The sequence below is a fragment of the Mobula hypostoma genome, chromosome 21 (assembly GCF_963921235.1).
Source record: "Mobula hypostoma chromosome 21, sMobHyp1.1, whole genome shotgun sequence".
NCBI classification, from domain to species: domain Eukaryota; kingdom Metazoa; phylum Chordata; class Chondrichthyes; order Myliobatiformes; family Myliobatidae; genus Mobula; species Mobula hypostoma.
Genome location: NC_086117.1, coordinates 19,397,268 through 19,420,090, shown reverse-complemented (window position 1 = coordinate 19,420,090; position 22,823 = coordinate 19,397,268). Strand labels below are relative to the sequence as shown.

General features: G+C 43.3%; 1 protein-coding gene across 1 annotated transcript in view; it reads left to right on the top strand.

The window, feature by feature from the left end:
* cfap157 (cilia and flagella associated protein 157) overlaps nucleotides 1–22,566 on the top strand; it is a 34,687-nt gene extending 12,121 nt beyond the window's left edge. The window contains exons 2-9 of the mRNA XM_063073118.1: nucleotides 136–407; nucleotides 2,478–2,631; nucleotides 3,919–4,186; nucleotides 5,672–5,802; nucleotides 7,003–7,153; nucleotides 18,284–18,498; nucleotides 20,653–20,860; nucleotides 22,314–22,566. Coding sequence (XP_062929188.1) covers nucleotides 136–407; nucleotides 2,478–2,631; nucleotides 3,919–4,186; nucleotides 5,672–5,802; nucleotides 7,003–7,153; nucleotides 18,284–18,498; nucleotides 20,653–20,860; nucleotides 22,314–22,412 — 1,498 coding nt within the window. The 3' untranslated portion in view covers nucleotides 22,413–22,566. The remainder of the gene's footprint in view (nucleotides 1–135; nucleotides 408–2,477; nucleotides 2,632–3,918; nucleotides 4,187–5,671; nucleotides 5,803–7,002; nucleotides 7,154–18,283; nucleotides 18,499–20,652; nucleotides 20,861–22,313) is intronic.
* The last annotated feature ends 257 nt before the right edge of the window (nucleotides 22,567–22,823 follow it).

Below are 22,823 nucleotides of genomic sequence, written 5' to 3'. Positions count from 1 at the left end.
AATTATCACAGTACTTTTGTGTACCAGAAAACTAAACTTTTTCAAATATTTATAAATAATAAAAGTTACTGTGATTATATAATATGCATTCTTCCTATCTATTTCAATAATGCACATTAACATGATACTGTTAAGGTACCAACGGAGACTAGACGAGTTGGAAGTTACAAAGGCCGATTCTGAAGAAAAGCACGAGCAACTTAGCAAAGACTTGCAAGATGTTATTGCCTATCTGAAGAAGGGCCTGAATGAGAGAATTGATGAGATCGCTGATCTGAATGACAAGGTAGATGATTTGATACAGTCCAAGGAGACTGAGAAGCAGCGATACGAAACTCAGTTATCACAGATGCGTCGAGAGTTTCAGGAAGCTAAGGATCAGCTCACGTCAGAGAACATGATTTTAGGTACAGAATATAAGAGGTTTTATCTTTATTAGGAAAAACATTTTGTGGATGTTTTGATGAATAACCTTTAGTTGTGTTAATGTTTAAGAGCTGAAGTAGAGAATATTTTTGTCATTGCAGTTATTTTCAGGATTGCAATCTGAATGAAAAGCTCTTGCCCACCTTGTACCCTCTTGTAATTTTGTTTTCCTTTTGTAGTACTAAATTAAGGGTATATTATTCCTAACCAAACTTGTTCCGTGCCTGGTTTCAATTCGTAGGACAAAGAAAATAACATTCATACTTTCAGCCTGTGGAAAGGAATCAGCTGAGATTCCTGTTTCTGCTCACTGACTTGTAAAGAAATCAGCAAAGTTCCTGACATTATATCATTGACCAGTGATCTAACTTGCAATGAAGCTCAGCATAAGGTGGGTGGTGGCAGTCTTTTTTTCAGGGTAGTGGAATCAAAAACTAGGGGCACAGATGGGGTGAGTGGAGAAAGATTTGAAAGGGATCTGAGGGACAACTTTTTCACTCCAAGTGTGGTAAGTATATGAAATAAACTGCCAGAGGAAGTGTTTGAGGCAGGTACAATAATATCACTGTTATTTTACTTTACTGAGCTACAGTGCAGAATAGGCCCTTTCAGCCCTTTGAGCCCTGCTGCCCAGCAACCCCCATTTTAACCCTAGCCTAATCACAGGACAATTTACAATGACCAATTAACTTACCAACTTTAGACTGTGGGAGGAAACCGGAGCACCCGGAGGAAACCCATGTTGTCACAGGGAGAACGTACAGACTCCTTACAGACAACACCAGGCATTGAACCCGCGTTGCCTGTGCTGTAAAGTGTTGTGCTAACCACTACACTACCGTATCGCCCACAGGTAGGTACGTGCAAGAGCAAGACCTAGTAGGATATGGCCAATGCAGGCAATAGGGACTAGATAGATGGGCACCATGGTCGGCATGGACTCAATGGGCCAAAGGGCCTGTAACTGTGCTGTATTCTATTACTCTTTAACAATACCTTGGTCTCTTTTTGGTGTCACTGATATTGCTCAAATTCTGTCTTTTTTTCCCTCTCATGCTGGCTGACATTGCAGAAGTTTATCTTTTCTCAACACTCATTGCCTTTCAAAACTCACATCATCACCAAACAACATATATGTTCTATCTCTTGCACTATTGCTATCCTTTTTGCTTCCCAAAGTCTTTTGCAGTTTTAAACTTCTCCATCCATGCCTTTTATCATCTTTAGTGTTGACTATACCTTACTGTCCTTGCACAGTCTCTATATCTTTGCCTCCTTCTGCTCCCTATAATACAACATTTAAAAACCCTTTCCATTCCTTCTCCCTAACTTTGGAGCCACATCCTGAAGTAGACATGCTCCCAGAGCTCCACATTCCTCTCTCTCCTGCCATTAAATAGTTCCTTTAAACTTGACCAGAATAGTCTTCTCCCTAAGCCCATCATAGATCTTGCTGTTTAAACCGCTTCATTGCCTTGCATTCCTTAAGGTGTACATTACTGACCATGAGCATGAATAGGTCATGTGGCCCCTTGAGTTTGCTCTGCCATTCATTCAGCAAGATCATGGCTGAGTTTGGTACCTCACTTCCTTTGTGTCTTCTCTTTTACCATTTCATGGTCACACATGTTCCTTGAGTTATTTGTGCACAAAAACTATCAATATAAGCATTTTATAGTGTCTAAGCATCTACAGCCAAGCAAAGTAGAGAATTTCATCCTTTTAGAACTGCCTGCCTGGGTGGGCAACCTGTAACCCTTGACCTATCTCTAATACTCCCTGGTTCTGAAGTCTGCATTTGCACTATTCCTAACCAGCATGGCAGGTGAGAAATCTCTCCCAACATTTGGGTAAAGGCATGTAAAATAGTAACTTTTCTGAAGGGAAGTTGTGTGTGTGTGTTTTTTTTTTAACCTTAAACTCCTATACTTCAAGGATATTGGAAAATGGACTTAAAGTAGTTTCCTAACTAATTCATGGTCGAAGTGCCACTGAATTGGGTTGTAATGTGATTTTTAACAAAAATGCTGATTTTAGTTCTTTTTTTACAGCTGGAAAGCTTGATGCTCTGGAGGAGTTTCGAGTTCAAAAGGATGAATTGATGGCAAAGTTTGCTGCACTTGAACTGCGGTTGAAACAACAGGAGGAAGAGCACAATGATATTATTTACAAATTGGAGAGGAGGGCAGTGATAGATAAAGACAGGTAAAAGCTTTCATCTTGTAGCTAACAGGATGTCTCTGCAAGTTGCACAATGTGGCACAGTGTATTTGGGCACAAACGGAATGGTGACAGGCAGCTTATTGATTGTAGGATATTGCAATTAGTTGGATACTGGTTGATTGTACTTAGACACTTGCCATCAGGGACTAGGAGTGGAAACAGGTACACGATGAGTTGAAGCATATTGTAACACCTTCTCATTACTTGGAAATGGGTAATAAATTATCGTGGTGGCAGGGTGATGTATGACGTTTTTCTTGCGTGTATTTTATCTACCCAGTCTGAAATTTGCTGCTGTGACTGGTTGCCTGAAACATAAAATTTAAATTCCTATTTGAACAGTTTGATACAATTAAAACATAGTGTTCGTGCAATTCCTGGATATTCATTTTGTGTTTCCTTAAGTTTTCCATAACTGCACTAAAACATTGGCCTAAAAATTGGATCATTGTCAAATCTGATCAATCTTGCAGAACCCCAGTACCTCCAAAACTGCTGGATTGATTGCTAAAGGTCTGAAGAAACTTGCCATTGCATTTTGCATACCTGAAAATTAAAACTGCATATTCTGTTTTTTATTATAAATTTCCAGAAAATACTTGGGGGACGGGGGGAACTCAGCCAGATATGCAGCAAATGGATGATGGATTACAGAATTGAAACATTGACTCTTTATCTTACCACAGAATGCCCCCTGACAAAATAATTTGCATCCATTAAGTTCATGTTGCATGTGTAGATCCCTTTGCTATAGCTAATCAAAGGCGATATTTACCAAGTAGACTGTAAGCCAGTTCTGTGTCTCCATGTGCATGATCAAAGTGTTTAATGTTAACTTTGGATGCATAGGCATTAGAGGAACTCAGCTAAATAGTTTAATTTCAGGAAAGTGTGAACGTATACACCTTGCCTGCCAATTAGAACTGTAAGTTTATCATTTTTGCATTACAAGCCAACTAGTTTCAAGGCATGTGGCTCATTTAAAGTTTGTTTCCATAATGTCTCAGAGGTCCTATTTGCAGCAAAGTTTCAAATTTTTTGCTTGGGACCTGACTGCAAAATATTTTGTAGTACAAGGGGAAAAGATGGAGCAGGTATAGCAAAGCAATACAGTTAAAACTGATCCTTATCTGTGCCCGATCAAGTGTGAATCAATGAGTTACTAGCCAGTGGGAGGAGGGATATTCTTGTTTTTATTTCTATCCTCACTAAAATGATTCTTATCGGATGTACAGAAAGCAGGTTGTCTGTATGTCATCATTCCTTTAGGTTAAAGAAGGAGATGATTACACGGGTGAATGCTGTGGCTGCAGAGTTCCATCGCATTTCAAAGAAGCAAGTGGCAGAAACGACAAAAAGAGCCATACGTGAGTATGTATCCATCAGCAACCAGCTGGGAAAGATGTCGGATAAAAGCATGAAAATAATCAAAGAAAATGATGAACTTAAAGCGGAAGCAATGAAGCAGTGGAGGAACATTAATATCTTAGAGGAAAGTCAGAAGGAGCTGGTCAGAAAGAATCTCAGCAACTTGAAGGTTTGTTCTTTTAAAAAAAATCTGGGAGGAGATACTTTTAGTGAATGCAGTGTGGGAAGGATTTCTTTGTAATAACATCTTGTATTTCTACAGCACTTCTTGTAGAAACTATTAAAGTTTTGTGAAGGTGGGCCAAAAAAAGATGTAAACAAGTGTGAGCAGAAGCAGGGTCATGATGGGTGGCTTTTTGGGTGTTTCATTTAGAAGAGAAATTCTAGAATCCTGCAGCAAGACAGGCTTATCATGCTTTAAAAGCAATCCAGTTATTTGACTCCACCCTTCATAAAACTGAATTGTTCTCTCCTTATTCAATTTTACAATCATGGCAATCAGAAACCTTGTTTATGGTAGCTGCATGATTATATTACTAGCTTAGTAATCCAGAGGTTGACATGATCTGGAGAAATTAGTTCAAATCCCATGATAGTAGCTGGTGATTTATATAAATAAATAAAGATGTTCTGGATTGTTGTTTTAAAAAAATGGAAAAGAAATCTGCCAAGCAGTAATGACCTCTACATGATTTCAGACCTATGTGGTGGACTCCTAGCTGATTTCTGAAGCAACTTAGCAGAGAACAAAGGGCAACCATCATCCCAGAAGAGCAGGATGAGCTGTCTCAATGACTATTGTCCAGTGGCTCTCTTATCTACTGTGACAAAATATTTTGAGAGGTTGGTCATAGCAAGAGTCAATTCCTGCCTAAGCAAGGGCTGGACCTGCTGCAATTTGCCTATTGTCACAATAGGTCTGCAGCGGATATAAACTCACTTGGCCTTGGATCACCTGGGCACGATAGTAATATTTTTGTCAGGCTGCTGTTTATTGACTATAGCTCTGTATTCAACACAATCATTGCCCTCAATTCTAATCAAAATGCTCTAAAACCAGAGCCCCTGTACTTCCCTCGACAACTTTCTCACCAGGAGACGACAGTCTGTGCAGATCAGAAATAACATCTCCTATTTGCTGACAACCAACACTGGCACACCTCCAGGATGTGTGCTTTGCCATTGCTCTGCTCTGCTCTACACCTACGACTGTGTGGCAAGGCACAGCTCAAATGTGAGTGAAATAGGGATAGGGGAAGGGAAATGTTGACTGATCGTTTCCACGGATGCTGCCCGACCTGCTGAGTTCCTCCAGCGTGTTGTGAGTGTTGCTTTGACCCCAGCATTGGCAGATTATTTTGTGTTTGCCATCTATAAGTTTGTTGACAACACAACTATTGTTGGCAGAATTTCAGATGGTGACAAGAAGGCGTACAGGAGGGAGATAGATCAGCTGGTTGGGTGGTGTCACAACAACAACCTTGCATTCAACGTCAGTAAGACCAAAGCAGTGTACCTAGGAAAATATTTTCTACCTTCATTCTGTATGGTTGAGGTCATGAAGATGTCTACTTCTCTTATGTTAATATTGGTCTAATCATGAAAAGAGTTTTTCTCCATGTCTAATCAGAATATATTACAAATTGAATTTCAGGTTATTCAAATGCTGACTGAAAAATGCAAACAGCAGCAGAAGTCCCTGGAAGGCTGTATGCAGAGAAAGAAGATGGCTCAACAATTGGAGTTGACAATAAAAGATCTTGAGGCTCAGAATGAATCTCTAAGGTATGTGGCTTTCTGGTAATTAAACATCAAGAGATTTTATAAAGTCAACTTCATTATGAGTTTAACATGTTTGATTTACCTCCTTCCTTAAATTTCAATTCAAGTTACTCCCAAAAATCCCATCCACAAGCAAGATTCCTCCCTCCAATAGTGACTCATTATTTAATATACAGATAACAAACAGGAATTAAACAAAAGGCAGAATTATTGAGCAAATTCGTATTTGACACTAAGAGAACAAACACTAAATCATGGATAAAATGGCGGTTTCCTCTAGTCATTCATTCTTTGAGAACCTCTTGCATTAAACCCAGAGGTCAAATGGTTTAACACCATAACAAAATGAAGAATATTTTCATCGGTTAAGAAACCTATCTGTGCTTCCTGAATGTTTGCCAATGTTCTTTTGCTTTTATTTCAGAAGTCGCAGTGGGAGATGTTGACTCCCATGTCTTGGAGTTTGGTGATGAGTTTGCTTGGAACTATAGTATTGAGGGCAATAAACAATAGTCTAATGTATATTGGCTCTACTGTTCAGATGCCCTAGAGATGAATGTAGGGCCAGGGAGATGTCAGTGGGAATGTTGCAATGAACAAAAAATGCATACGTAATTCATTGCACGGCATTATTTATATTTATTTATTTATTGAGATACAGTATTGAATAGGCTCTTCTGGCCCTTCAAGCCACACCATACAGTAACTCCCCAATTTTAACCCTAGTCTAATCACAGGACAATTTACAATGACCAATTACCCTACCAACTAGTAAGTCTTTGGACTGTGGGAGGAAACTGGAGCACTGGAGCACCTGGAGGAAACCTATGTGGTCACGGGGAAAAGGTACAAACTCCTTACAGGCAGCAGCGGGAATTGACCCCAGGTTGTTGGTACTGAAAAGTGTTATGCTACCCACTGTGCTGCCCCATTATTCCTCCGTGGCTGCTGTGGTCGAAAACATAAGCTGACATTTCAGTAGCGAGGTCTTAAATTTGGTCATTAATTTCTGTACAGTTCAAGGACCAAACTGATCAACCTAAGGGTTATGGGGAGAGTTAAACTTTAATACTTGAAGGAGGATTATCATGGAGTATCTGAGGTAGTTTTAATCTTACTAACCGCAGGACATTGGAGTAACTGAAACTTGTTATTGAGTAACTTTCTTCAAGAAGCTGGTGATCTCCATCATATGTTCTTCAGGAATGAAGTCGCATCTCTTAAGAAGGAACTGGAGACAAAACAATCTCAACTAGAGAATCAGAAGACGTCCATGGAGCATCAAGAAAAGCGCACGAAACAGATGGAGAAGGTCCTCTCTGATGCTGCCTATGCTTTGAAGGATGCTCTGCTGGTAAGAAATCTGCTCCTATTCAAAAGACCTGTTCCTGTGCAGTACTGTTTCTAACCTTATTACCTTTTGAATGACAAATGTATGGCATGGCTGGTGGTTTTTTTCTGCCTTTACCCCTTTCAGGATATTTGGTTTCATTCAGTCATGCAGTCACTAATACTCCTATAGTTTGTCTTTATCTCAGGCTTCTGATTTTGGTGGCATGGCATAGGTGCAACTGAGAATTGTGGGAATATCAGAATTAGTCCATTTAATTGCCTTTGATCAAAATTTTATTCTTAAAAAATGTGGCATGCTTTACCTGTGATCGATTCAGGAGAAAGAATGATGCTTGCTGATTCCTGCTTAAGTATATATGGATGTCCAAGGAAGATGTGTTTGTTCTTGGCAATTCAGCACCCATGAACAAATAGCCTGCTAACATTTGTATTTCATGGAGTTGCTTGGATTTAGCTGTCCGTGACCTTAGAACTGAAGTGCTTGCTGAAAAATGTACCTTTAATTAAGTTGCTCTTCCTTTGGAATTAAACCAGGAATCTCTTCAACTCAAATACTTGCTCGGATTAGTTTAAATGAGAACCATATGTAATTTTGTATCTTAATTTGAGATTAAAGGCTGGAACAGCTGGAGCTAGCTTATTGTTCCTTGCAAACTTGCACAAGCTGTGCAAAGCAATATAACTGTTTATTTTATGTACTCATTGTCAATGTAGTTGTTTGCACTGTGCATAATTTGAGTCCCCCCCCCCCACCCACCCCACACCAGCCTTTCAAGCTTGTTTTAGTGTACTTCTCTTTGCCCAACTGTGAAGAAACATTGTGGTTTCTTGATTCTTGAGATTGACTGTTTCCACATCTGTTTCTAGAATTTTGTGTCGACTGGAATCAGAGCCCATACTTTGCAGTAATATGAAATGGGTTGCAGCTGTTTGGAAGAGACCAATTTCCGTCCTTGGATTCCGTTTTTAAATCCCTTTGGGAGACTGAAGAAGAGAGGCCAACATTTGGTTGGTCTATAATTTGCCCCACCCTCATTGCCCCACATCCATCCCAATAAGGAGGCATTTAACTTACTATCCTTATGTTTGTTTTTGAAAATAACCACCATCTGTCACATATTTGAGAACTATTTTCTGAAGTGCAGTTTAGACTCAAAATACTCAATTTTTGGAATGGCAGACAAACTCTCCTAATATTAATGATGAATTCTGTTTTTATGATAAGTTTCAGTTGAAATAAGCTGAATTTTTTTTAAGAGCTAGGGATTTGTGTAAAGCTGATCTTTTGTGGCAATATGTTGTCAATCTAGTACAATGGTTATACTACTTACTTACTTACTTACTTACTTTATACTTTATTGTCGCCAAACAATTGATACTAGAATGTACAATCATCACAGCGATATTTAATTCTGCGCTTCCCACTCCCTGGATTACAAATCAGCAGTCTTATCACAGTTGGAAAGAAGCTGTTCACAAATCTGGCCGTACGAGTCTTCAAGCTCCTGAACCTTCTCCCGGAGGGAAGAGGGACGAAAAGTGTGTTGGCTGGGTGGGTCGTGTCCTTGATTATCCTGGCAGCACTGCTCCGACAGCGTACGGTGTAAAGTGAGTCCAAGGACGGAAGATTAGTTTGTGTGATGTGCTGCGCCGTGTTCACAATCTTCTGCAGCTTCTTTCCGTCTTGGGCAGGACAACTTCCATACCAGGTTGTGATGCACCCTAGGAGAATGCTTTCTACGGTGCATCTATAAAAATTAGTAAGGGTTTTAGAGGATAGGCCAAATTTCTTTAGTTTTCTCAGGAAGTAAAGACACTGGTGGGCCTTCTTGGCAGTGAACTCTGCTTGGTTGGACCAAGTCAGGTCATTTGTGATATTGACCCCGAGGAATTTAAAGCTTTTGACCTGTTCCACTTGCACACCACCAATGTAAATTGGGTCGTGGGGTCCGCTACTCCTTCTGAAGTCAACAACCAATTCCCTCGTCTTGCTGATGTTGAGGGATAGGTTATTGTCTTCGCACCATGCCACCAGGTTCTTAATTTCCTCTCTGTACTCAAACTCATCATTATCCGAGATATGGCCTACAATTGTTGTGTCATCAGCAAACTTATATATTGAGTTTGATGGAAACTTGGCTACACAATCATGGGTGTACAGTGAGTACAGCAGGGGACTGAGTACATAGCCTTGTGGGGAACTGGTGCTCAGAGTGATTGTAGAGGAGAGCTTGTCCCCTATTTTTACAGCCTGGGTCCTGTCTGTGAGGAAGTTGAGGATCCAGCTGCAGATCTGAGTGCTAAGGCCCAGTTCCCGGAGCTTAGGAATCAGTTTATTTGGAATGATGGTATTAAAGGCAGAGCTTAGGCAATGAAAAGGAGCCTTACGTATGCGTCTTTATTCTCCAGGTGTTCTAAGGAGGAAGGTAGGGCCAGAGAGATGACATCTGCCGTTGACCTGTTGCTCCGGTAGGTGAATTGCAAAGCGTCGAGGTAGCAATTGATGTCAGAGTCACAGGTGGATAGTCATTCAGGCATGCCACCTTGCTCTTCTTCGGCACTGGGATTATCGTTGCCTTCCTAAAACACGAGGGGATCTTAGACTGAAGCAAGGAGCAGTTGAAGATGTCAGCAAACTCTCCAGCTAGCTCGCTTGCACAGGACCGGAGAGCCCGTTCTGGGATGCCATCTGGGCCCGTCGCCTTCCGTGGATTTATCTTCAGGAAGGCCCTTCTAACGTCCTCCTCAGTAACGATGAATCTCGATGCCACCAGGTCCGGTTCATCCGGAGGGAGCGGGATGCTCCTCTTCTGTTCGAATCTTGCATAGAATACGTTTAGTTCGTCAGGAAGAGGAGCGCCACAGTTGTTGATATTCCCAGCCTTTTCCTTGAGCCCAGTGATCTCATTTAGACCCTGCCATAGTCTACTGGCATCCCTCTGGTTAGCCTGGGCTTCCAACTTGGCTCGATATTGCCTCTTGGTGCCCTTAATGGCTTTCCGGAGTTCATGCCTGGATTCCGTGTAGCGACTGGTATCCCTGGACCTAAAAGCCACAGCTCTAGCCTTTAAAAGGGACTGGACCTCATAATTCATCCAAGGTTTCCAGTTAGGGAATACCCGGATCGTCTTGCGAGACACACAGTCCTCCGTGCATTTCCAAATAAAGTCCGTGACAGCTGAGGCATACTCATCGAGGTTAGCTGCAGAGTCCTTGAATACTAACCAGTCCACCGATTCAAAGCAGTCACGGAGGACCTCATCCGTTTCCTCTGTCCAACGTGACACTACTTTTGACACCGTGACCTCCCGCTTCAGTTTCTGTTTGTAAGCCGGGAGGAGGAGTATGGCCTGATGGTCAGATTTTTCTGAAGTTAGGTCGTGGGACGGAACGGTAGGCATCCTTGACTGCTGTGTAGCAGTGGTCAAGTATATTCGGGCCTCTAGTGGGGCAGGAGACATGTTGGTATAACTTTGGCAGCGCCTTAGGTGAGGATTGGTCCTAAGTGGATGTTGTTTGTTTAGGGTTTTCAATAAAAATCTGATGTTCACGTTTATTATTGCCATGTGCAGTGAAGTACAGTAAATTTTGTCTTGTATAACTGTTTATACAGATCAAATAATGGTGGTGGAAGTGCTGCTGCCTATCCTTACTGACTTTTGGTCTGTTGGTCAGGAACTCAAGGATCCATTAGGAGAGGAAGACGTTCACTACCAGGTCTTGGAGTTTGCTGATGAGTTTGCTTGGAACTATAACATTAAAGATGAAGCTGTCATCAATAAACAATAGTATAATACTTATAGGCTTTAGTATCTAGATGCTTCAGAGATGATTGTTGGGCCAAGGAGATGACATCTGCATAGACCTGCTTTGGGCAGTAGGTGAATTGTAGAGGATTGAGGTTGCCTGGGAGGCTGGACTTAATGCATGCCATGATCAGCCTCTCGAAGTACTTCATGGTGGTGGACGCCAGAGCCACTGGAGGGTCGCCATTAGGTACATTATATTGTTTTTCTTAGGTATCAGGGTGATAGAGATTTTCTGAAAGCAAAGACAGGTTAAAAATGTCTGCAAACACCCCTGACAGTTAATCTGCATAGGATCTATGGATGCAACTGGGGACACCATCTGGACCATGGGTTCACTCTTCAGAAGACTGATCTTGCATCTACAATGGTGACTGTGAGTTCAGGTAGATTGGAGGGTGTCAGGACATACCCAACCCCTTTCATTCAAAAAGTACATAGAATGTGTTAATCTCATCAGGAAGGGGAGTGCTGGAGTCTGACTTCATTTTGTAGTCCATCATAGTATGTAAGCTCTGCTACAACTTATGGGAGGGAGAAGGCCTGCTGGCCACCCCCCAAGTACAGGAGGCGGAGAGCAGTAGACACACACAGCTCCGGGAATCCGAGAGCAGAGCCACGGCTGGTACCCAGCAGCCGGAAGGGGAAGCAGCCCAGTAAGTCAACAACCTCCCCCACCCCCCCCCCCCGGGCCCAGAACCAGAACGGCCACACCCGGAGGAGTACTACCAGCAGTACCTGAGCCCACAGAAGGTGGAAAACTTCACAAAGGCGGTGGGAATGAAGGCTCAGGATGGCAAGGGTGAGGACCGAGAGCAGCCAAAATAAAAGACTTACAATGATGGCAGACCTTAAATTGGTGTGCTTGAACGTGCGAAGTTTGAAGAGTACTGGGCGATGCGTCAGCACGCTCCAGTACCTGGACACTGTAAAGACCGACGTGACCTTCCTCCAGGAGTGCGGAACTACCGGAGGTGGTCATGGTGGTGGAAAAAAGGTTTGTCGGTGTGGTCGGGGGGCAACGATTGTCGCGCTTCCAGCCTGGGCATTCTGCTGCGGGGAGGCAACTTCTCAATCACCCAAGTTAAAGAGGTGGTTGCGGGGCGCCTCCTGGTAGCAGACGTCAAATACCGGGGCACTCCGCTCCGGCTGATCAACGTGTACGCCTCCCCCGTGCGGAGCCGGAGACTTCAACTGCACCATTGATGCGGCTGGAGGACCCAGCAGCGCCGACGACAGGCTGGACAGTACCTCTAGTCTCCTGAGGGAAACAGTGATGACAGCCAAGCTGCGCGACGCCTTTGGCACCCCCACAGGTGGAGCACAGCCGCAAACCACCTGGACACGATCGGACGGCTCAGCCCGATCCCGGATCGACTTCCTCTTCCTGTCTGAGTCCCTCACGGTCAGGTCCATCGACGTCACGCCGGTGTTCTTCTCTGACCACTGCCTTCTGAGAGCCACCTGTTGCTTATGGGAGGACCAGAAGGCAGGCAGGGGGACTTGGAAGCTGAACGTAAAGCTGCTGACCCCAGAGAACATCGAGGAACTAGAGAGGGAGTACACAGGTTGGAGAACCTTGAAAGCCTTCTTTGATTCCCCGGTTCACTGGTGGGAAGCCACCAAGGAGAATATTAAGAGGTTCTTCATCCGCAAGGGTATCCAGAAGGCAAGGCAGGAGCAGAGGGAACTGCGTAAACTCCAGACAGAGTTGCAGCAACTTCTCCTTCTGCAGTCGAAGGGGGTGGATGTCAGGGAGGAATTGCGAGAGGTGAAGGGCCGGCAAGCCCAGCACCTCACCGCCGAATCCTCCAAGATCATCTTCCGATCAAGGGTCCAAACCGTGGAGCAGGACGAGACGTGCTCACGTTTCTTCTTCCAGAAGGAGTACAGGGGGAGCTCTGTGATCCACAACCTTAAGGAAGAGGACGGCTCAGTCGCGTCCTCGCGGACCGACATACTGAGGATCTGCAAGTCCTTCTATGCCGGTCTGTACGAGGAAAAGCCCACAGAATCCACAGCCTCCCGCAACTTCCTGTCGTCTATCACGCAGGCCTTAGACGACGGCAAGCGGGGGAGTCTGGATCAGCCACTGACCCTGGACGAGCTGACAGGCTCCATCCGTTCCTTTGGGTCGGGTAAGACTCCCGGAAGCGATGGCTTACCGCCTGAGTTGTACTCGGCTCTGTGGAACTGGATGGGCCCAGACCTGCTGGAAGTGTACAATGCTATGCTTCTGGCCGGCAGTATGTCTGAGTCCATGAGGAAGGGCATCATCACCCTCATCTACAAGCAGAAGGGGGAAAGGGAGGACATTAGAAATTGGAGACCCATCTCTCTCCTGAATGTGGATTACAAGATCCTGTCCAAGGCGATCGCCAACAGGGTCAAGTCTGCTCTGGGACAGGTGATCCACCCAGACCAAACCTGTGCTGTACCGGGCAGGAAGATCTCAGACAGCCTCGCGCTGCTGAGGGACACCATCGCCTACGTGCAGGACAGGGGGGTGAACGCCTGCCTGGTCAGCTTGGACCAGGAGAAAGCCTTCGACAGGATATCGCACACGTACATGGCTGACGTGCTCTCCAAAATGGGATTTGGGGAGGGAATCCGGAATTGGATTAGACTGCTCTACACAGACATCCGTAGTGCAGTGCAGGTCAACGGGTGGGAAACAGACAGCTTCCCCATCAGGTCTGGAGTCAGGCAGGGCTATCCCCTCTCCCCTGTCTTGTTTGTCTGATGCATTAGAACCCTTTGTGAAAGCCATCAGGAGGGATGAGGGCATAAGAGGGGTGACGCTGCCAGGCAGTGGAGGGACCCAAGTGAAAACCTCCCTGTACATGGACGACGTCACCGTCTTCTGCTCTGATCCGAGGTCAGTTCGCAGGTTGATTGGCACCTGCGAACAGTTCGAGCTAGTGTCGGGGGCCAGGGTCAACCGCACGAAGAGCGAAGCCATGCTCTTCGGCAACTGGCCCGACTGATCCAGCGTCCCCTTCACCATCAGGTCTGACCACGTGAAGGTGTTGGGGATCTGGTTCGGAGGGGCTGAGGCGTGCAACAAGAACTGGCAGGAGCGGACTGCCAAGGTGAAACAGAAACTGGGACTGTGGGGAGGGCGCTCCCTGTCGATAACGGGCAAGAACCTGGTCATCAGGTGTGAGGTGCTCTCAGGGCTGCTGTACTTGGCGCAGGTCTGGCCCGTCCCCCGCTCCTACAGCTCGGAAATCACCCGGGCTGTCTTCAGATTCGTCTGGGGATCCAAGATGGAGCGGGTGAGATGGACCGTCATGCCCAAGTCCCTGGACAACGGGGGCAAGAACGTCCCCAATGTCGCCCTCACCCTGATGGCCAGCTTCGTATCTGGCTGCATCAGGTTGTGTGTAGAACCCAGGTATGTGGGCACCAAGTACCACTATGTGCCCAGGTTCTACCTGTCGCCCTGGCTACGAAGGATGGGTCTGGCCCCACTCCCGCGCAACGCCCCAGTCAGCTGGTCGTTGCCGGCATACCTGTCCTACGTAGCAAAGTTCTTCCAGGAGAACGCCTTTGACCACAGGGCCATCAGGCAGTGGTCGGCACGTAGTGCCCTGCAGGCACTGCAGGAGAAGGACGTGATGGACACAGTGGGGTGCTTCCCTGAGCAGACCGTCCAGTTCATCTGGCAAAATGCCTCATCGCCAGATCTCACCAACAGGCACCAAGACCTCGCCTGGATGGCGGTGAGAGGGGCCCTCCCAGTCAGAGCCCTCCTGTACGCCCGGAACGTCGTCTCCGCACCCCACTGCCCACAGGAGGACTGCAGTGGGGAGGAGTCTGTGACCCACCTCTTTGCATACTGCCAGTTCGCAAAGAGAGTGTGGAGGAGGATGGACGGGCTAGTGTCACGTTTTATCCCCAGCAGCTGCGTAACAGAGGACTCTCTGATCTACGGCTGTTCCCGGGGATGCACACGGAGACCAACATCCGGTGCTGCTGGCAGATCATCAACTCGGTGAAAGACGCTCTTTTGTCGGCCCGAAACTTGATGATCTACCAGCACATGGAGATGTCCGTGGGAGAATGCTGCCGACTGGCACATTCTCGGCTGCAGGAGTACGTGCTGAGGGACGCACTGAAACTCGGTGCACCAACCGCAAGGTCCCGGTGGGGAAGGACCACAGTATAGGTTTCTCCACCCGTGGGAGTGGGAGGGGTGGGGGGGGCGGGGAGTATACCCCTCAACAATGATCTGGTAAGCTGAACTACTGGTGTGCCACGTGGGTGGCTATAAATACGGATATGTACTGAGTATAATGGAAACGTATGTAAAGGATGAAAAGTTATTGAATGGTTTATTGTATATATTTATTTTTGAATAAAGTATATTTTGAAATTTAAAAAAACTTATGGCTGGTCTGGGACTCTACTCTGGACTGGTATTGATCCTTGGTATCTCTGATAGCTTTATGGAGGTGGTATCTTGATTTCTTGTAAAGGTCAGAGTCACCTGATTTGAACGCTGCAGTGCCTGATTTCAGTATGGAGTAAATCTCCCAGTTCATCCATAGTTTGTGGTTTAGAGACACCCACATTGTTGTCTGCTGTATACAGTCCTCAACCTACTTGTTGATAAAGTCCATGATAGTGGTGACGTATTTGATGTTCCAAATAAATTTGATTTGGGCTGGCTGTCTCCTTATCAGATGATGAGGGCAATTAGTGACGCTGTTTATCTGACCCACTAGTATATGGATTGGCTTTTTTTAAAAGGCACTTTGCAAGATTTTTTCTAACTCTCTTTCAATTCATGGACAACATTGTAGTTTTCATTGAAAACATAGAAGGCATAGAAAAAAACCTACAGCACAATACAGACCCTTCGGCACACAAAGTTGTGCTGAACAATGTCACTACCTTAGAAATTACTAGGGTTACCCATAGCCCTCGATTTTTCTAAGCCATGTACCTATCCAAAAGTCTCTTAAAAGACCCTTTCATATCTGCCTCCACCACCATTGCCGGCAGCCCGTTGCACACACTCATCACTCTCTGCATAAAAAAACTTAGCCCTGACATCTCCTCTGTACCTACTCCCAAGCACCTTAAACCTGTGCCCTCTTGTGGCAGCCATTTCAGCCCTGGGAAAAAGCCTCTGACTATCCACACGATCAATGCCTCTCATCATCTTATACACCTCTATCATCCATTACTTTTTGCTGCCAGTATAGTGAGTAGTTGTTGAAGTTTTGTTTCTGAGTCAGCTATTAGTACGATGTCATCAGCATATCTGATGTTATTTATATTATGGCCTCCAACTGTGAATCCTTTGATGTCTTTGATACTTCTCAAGATATTTTCACTATACAGGTTGAATAAGTCTGGTGAAAAGACACAACCTTGCCTGACTCCTCTCATGTTATTCACATACTCACTCACTTCTCCTTCTATTCTGATGGATGCTGTCAGGTCCCAGTATAAGAAACGTATATCTTTCCCATTTAAGTCAAGATCTTGAAGGTTTTCCAGAAGATCTTGCTGTCTGACAGTGTCAAAAGCTTTGTAATGAAACACAGGTAGATAGCTTTTTGTACCTGGATGGCTCGTTCACAGATCATCCATAGCATGAAAATTGCATTTCTGGTTCCAGTGTTTTCCACAAAGCCGCATTGTTCTTTACTGATTTCTGGTTTTATACAGCATCTTGCTCTCATCATGATTACTCTGAGAATAATTTTTGTCATGTGGCTCATCAGGCTTATTGTACGATGCAACTCACATTCTGTTGCTCCCTCTTTCTTTGGAAGTGTGATGAACACTGATTTACTTAAATCATCAGGTATCTCCCTATGATCATACATTTCATTTGCTATTTCTGTTATTTTCTCTATTCCAAAATCTTCTAATCCCAGTATCATTTCAACAGCAATGTTGTCTGGACCAGTTGCTCTGTTATGTTTTGTTTTATTTATGGCTGCTTGAATTTCTGATTTTAGGATGCTAGGTCCTTCAAGATTCTTCTTTATGTTCGGTTTTTCTCCTCTTTGGTCTTCAAAAAGTTCTTCTATATATTCTGTCCATCTGTTTAGGATTTCCTCTTTGTTCGTAATTAAGCTGCCTTCTTTTGCCTTGATGCATCCACTTGCTGAGCAAGGTAATTTACCCATTAGTTCTTTAATCTTATTGTGCATCAACTTTGTTCCAGGGTTATGGGTTTGTAGCATTTCTATCTCTGAGCATTTCTCATTTAGCCATCTGTCTTTAGCTTCTCTGTATTTTCATATAACTCGGTAAAATAGAGCAAGGCCCAAATGCGGATCCCTGGGAATGGGAGATGTTCTTAATGTTGCCACTCCTTCTAATCCACCTCTGTTCCTAAGTGGGTCTTGTAGAATCGTGAGGCTTTCATCTGAACATAACAAACTCTGGCTTAGGTGATCCTTGACTGCCTTTTGCATGCTACCCTTAGCTGTGTAACTTTCAGTGTAATTATGTGTTACAGCTTTGCCATATTGTGTTCTCCCTCCCTGTTTTTTGGTAATGCTTGATGATGTTCCCATCTTGCCTTGCTACACTTAATTATTGAATTATGTTTGGTCCCCTTGTGGGGGACATGAGTTTCAGTAGGTTTCAGATCACTCTGGAATATATTCTTAGACTGAGACTATTGGCCCATACAGATGCCAAATTTGAGTAACCAGATGTATTTTAAATCTGCCTCATTCAGCATGGTGTTGATATCTTAAATTTTGATGAAGGTTTTGAAGTTGGAGCTCCACCTGTTTGACCACTTTGGCAACAGACAAATTAATGAAGATTAGTTCAGGTGTGTTTACTCCTTCTATTGATCTACACATCACATGATAAAGACCCAGGGCAACTGTTATGTCCCTTTGTACTTGACCAGCCTGGTCAGTGTTCTGCTGGAGAGAGAAATTGAAATCACTTATCCAGAGTACATTCTTTCTTATTTTAACAGTGTAAGCGTAAATTAATCTCCCTAAATTTATACAATTTCTGTCACTTATTTCAAATGTAAGCTTAGTTGGCAATGTTTAATAGCTATAACCAAACAGCCTATTTTATTTTACCAATTAATCCTATCCACCAACTTCACTTATTCAATGATACCAGAATTTTGTTCTTAAAAAGTTAGTTCACAACATTGTTGCTGGTAATAATTAGCCAAGGGTTTAACTGATGTCTTTAATATTCTTATTATGGTATAAGCTGCAAGTTTCTTGGATGGAATTGTGAAACACCAGCAAATGATGCTTAAAAATTTTCAAGGATTGGAAACGTACATTTGAGTATAATCTGATTTTACTGGTCCTTTTCTCTAGGATAGCACAGAATGTGCAGATGAAAGCTCCCCTATCATCAGTGTAGACAAGACGGATTCTGAGATGGCAGTGTATACTCATCGAAGTCTAATGATGCAGAAACTGCTGCTCTTACTGAACAATGCAGCTGTACTGGGACTTGGGCCTTCACCAGAGGAATTCATGAACAGTGAGCTGCAGATCATAGAACATCAACCAGGGAAAATAGCAGAAAGGTATTACCTGGACCTAACACTTAATCCAGGTTTAGCTAGGTTTATTCTGCTAGGTTTTTCAAACTGCATTTGTTGTGTATTTTTTGTTTTTGCAGTGTATCCTCATTTTAAAGCTTCCTAATTCCATCTCTTAGCTTCCTTGTCATGAAGCCTCTGTCCATGACTAGTAGCGTTCTGCAAGAATCTGTTTTGGACTATGGCTCTTTGTGTTTATAAATAATTTGGATTAGGGAGTGAAAGGGTGGGTTAGTAAATTTGCAGATGACACAAAGGTTGGAGGTGTTGTGGGTAGTGTAAAAGGTTGTCATAGGTTACAATGGACCATTGATAGGATGCAGAGTTGGCTGGAGAAATGGCAGATGGAGTTCAATCCAGAAAAGTGTGAAGTGATGCCCTTTGGAAGGTTAAATATAAAGGCAGAGCACAAGGTTAGTGACAGGATTCTTAGCAGTTTGGGGGAATGGGGGATCTTGGGGTTCATGCCCATAGATCCTTCAAAGTTGACGCTCAAGTTGATAAGATGGTTAAGCAGGTGTATGGTACGTTGGCTTTCATTAGTCAGGGAGTGAGTTCAGGAACCTCAAGGAACTGTTGTAGTTCTATAAAACTCTGGTGAAACCCTACTTGGAGTATTGTGTTCAATTCTGGTCTCCTCAGAATGTAGAAGCTTTAGAGAGAGTACAGAGGAGATTTTGCTTTGATGAGAGATCATGTCTTATGAGGAGAGATTGAGTGAGCTAGGGTTTTTCTTTTTGGAGCAAAGGAAGATGAGGCAATTTGATAAAGATGTGTGTATATATAATATATGCGGCATAGGTCAGGTGATCAGCCAGTGCCTTTTCCCCAGTGCGGCAATGGCTAATGGTGAGAAGGCATATTTTTAAGGTGATTGGAGAAAGGTATGAGGTGGGGTTGGGGGGTGGGAGAGAATGTTAGAGGTAGGTTTTCTTTACAGAGGTAGAGGTAGATCTGTCAGAGACTCTTAAGCTGAAAGAAAGCTATGTGAGAGGGAAGGGTTAGATTGATCTTGGAGTAAGGTTTAAAAAGTTGGCACAGCATCATGGGCCAAGGGCCGGTATTGTTCTATTGTTCTATGTCCTATGCACTCATTTGATTTGGCTCTAATTGGTATTTTATACCCATCTACATTTTACCTGAGATCAACTCGTTTGGGATGAATGGGGATTAAATCTCGGGTAGTTCTGATCTCTGGGATTTTTCAAGTGAATTCCCAGCAAGAGCACAAATCTCTGTAACAGCGCAAATCACTGCATGACATTGTGTAAATCTTCCAGAGTCTTGAGTAATTGCTATGTCTTTCATTATATTCCTTGGATCCAAGTAATTGTTTTTATTTATAAGTTGAGCCCTTCTGGTTTATCTTGAGTTGCATTGTGTGGGCTCTGCATGATCTTGAGCGCTTCTCTCCAAGCAGACATCTTGACTGCTATGTATCATAAAAGTCACTTTCACTCAGTTCACTATACAGGACTGTCTGGAAAGCTTGACATTCGCACTCTGTCCAGTCAGGTTCCCCATTGTCTTTACTGCGAGTCCATTATGATCGGGAAATCAGGATGGCATAAGAATCCAAGGAAAAGGGGCACCAGTAGGCCATTCAGTCCATTTCTGATCTTTCTGCTCCATTTTCTCCAATATTGATCTGACTAAACAGCTGCTGCCTATTCCCACAATAATGGCTTACTTTGCTGAGAATGGAAACACAATCATATGGGGTGCTGAGAGCTGGACTAACTTGTAATAACATTCATCCCAATTGGTACATTTAGAATTCAATCCTGCAATTCAACAGAATAATTCTTTTTTGCCACTTTATGATGGGTTTAGTGGAGCCATGGAATTTTTATAGAGAGACACAAACAGCAATCTGGAATCAGAAGTCCTGCTGATTTTATCCTGTTGCCTTTAGTCATTACGCTGAAGACCATTAGTTTTAAGTAATCTGGTAATTTCAGGAATCAAATCCAAGACGTTTAACCCAGGTTTTGTTTCCATCCTTAGCTTTAGGCCTGCACTCTATCATTGAAGGTTGGTATATTTAGCTGGCAGTAATTCGCAAAGGACTATAGCAGTACAAATTGTAATTCTTGCCTTGTCTACCTCTCCACCCTTACAACCCCCTTTTCTTCACAGGCATGGTTCTGCCTCTTCTGCCAAAGGTTCAGGCATTTTGTCCCACTATAAAGTAGGTGACCTGGGTCTGGTTCCACGACCAAAACAACAAATTACTCCCAACCTTTCCGACCAAGTGGGCCAGCTATCGAAAACAACACGTCTTTGTTTGCTCAGGCCATTTCCAAGACCGAGACCAACTCCAACCCAAATTAATTGTTTGCCCAAGGTAAGTTTCAGCTTGTTTTGGAAAGATGTAAAGTGGAATTGAGGCTGCTGCAGGAATAATAATCTTTCATTTCTAGGATACAGGTTCATTTCCAGAATGTGTCAGTGGAAGAGTGCCTCTGCATTCTAGAAGTCTCAGATAAAATGACATTTTACAAATAAAGCTGGTGCTGCTCTAAATACAGTTGTCCAATCACCTTTACATGTGGAGATAGGGCCCAGAGTACTGGAAGAGTGCAACTGTTTACACGTTTTCCAAAAAGCAAAAAGAGGAACAAACTCCAATTATGTAGTGGTCAACCTTTAATAATGGCTTAAAAATCTTTCGTATGAACTCAGGACAAAGTGAATTAACATTTAGAAACAGTGTGGGCTACAATTTAGGGGCAGGACTGATTAGTTAAAGCTACTTTTAAAATATAGAAACATAGAAAACCTACAGCACAGTACAGGCCCTTCGGCCCACAATGCTGTGCTGAACATATACTTTAGAAATTATCTTAAAACAAATATCTTAAACAAATTTCATGAAATAAGTATTGTGAAGAAGGAAGTACAATTTGTGTGCAAATGTGAAAAATGTTATCTTACAACAGGTGCTTGATAAGGTACAAAATACATTTTATTTGCATAATCAAAATAATTGCCAGGATACAAAATTGGTTAGGAGACAGAAAACAGACTGAGCTATTTTATTCAAGTGAGAAAGAACTGAGGAAAAGAAAGAGATAACCATGTTAATGGGACACTGACTGGAGACCTATACCTAGTGAGGTGACTAGTGGATGACACAAGATTGGGGGTGTAGTGGACAGTGAGAAAGGCTATCAAAGCCAGCTGGAAAAATGGCAGATGGAATTTAATGAAGACAAGTGTGAGGTGATGCACTTTAGAAGGACAAACCAGGGTAGGACTTGCATAATTTCTACTGGCATAAGGGTGGTAACCTGAGAAAGCATCAGCTTGAGTATGACCAGGGGACATTAAACCACCCAGCAGCCGGAACAGCTTCTGTTTACTTACCCCATCTGGACTCATTGTGGTCTTGCACACTATTGTACGTTCTCATTGTCTTTCTACAAAGAGACCTTCTCCAGTCCAACCTGGTAGCTGAGTTTTCTCCTTCCTGGTATTTCTTCTACACCCTTTTGCTAGAGGATTAGAACCAGACTGAGTGCAATGATGTTTTTGTGGCTTATTGATTGTTATATAATTTACTGTAATCTCCATGCTTTTGTACTCAATGTCTTTGGAATACATTTGCATATTGATTCCACAGGAGCAGTCAGCCAGGACCCTCAGCAGCTGGTTGTTATGCATGTGTTTCTTTTAAGGCTAAATTCTTGTGTGTGTTATTACAGTGTTCTACTATATGGGAACTGCACCATTCATCAAAGTTCTAAATAAATTGCATTTTAAACATGTTTTATTTTCCTCCCACCTGTTATTTGCAGGATTTGGCCACTGAAGATCAAGGAGTACAGAACTCAATCCTGCCCAAAATCACTGCAGCATACTGCCTCCAAGACCAAGTTTGCAAACCAGCTACTTAGATCTTGCAGAGACTTAGTGGATGGGGGGAGGAGGCATTTATTTTGTAGTTAATCTTGGACTTTAAACATTCAATGCTTTGTAATAAACTTATTCTTTCCAGGCCAATGAATTTATGAATTTGGTTAAATATTTTGGGGGAAAAGTTATTTTAAGAAAATAAATAATTGCTGTAGTCTTCATTGTGACAGTGACTACAAGAGCTGATTTTTAAGTAAAATGCTCAAAGTGAAAGTAAAATTTATTATAGTATTTAGTGGCCATGTTATTAGCTAAAATTGCTTGTTAATGCAAAAATCTACTTGGACAATCATTTGACAGCAACTCAATACATAAAAACATGCAGACATGGTCAAGAGGTTCGGTTGTTGTTCAGACCCAAACGTCAGAATGGGGAAGAAATGTGATCTAAG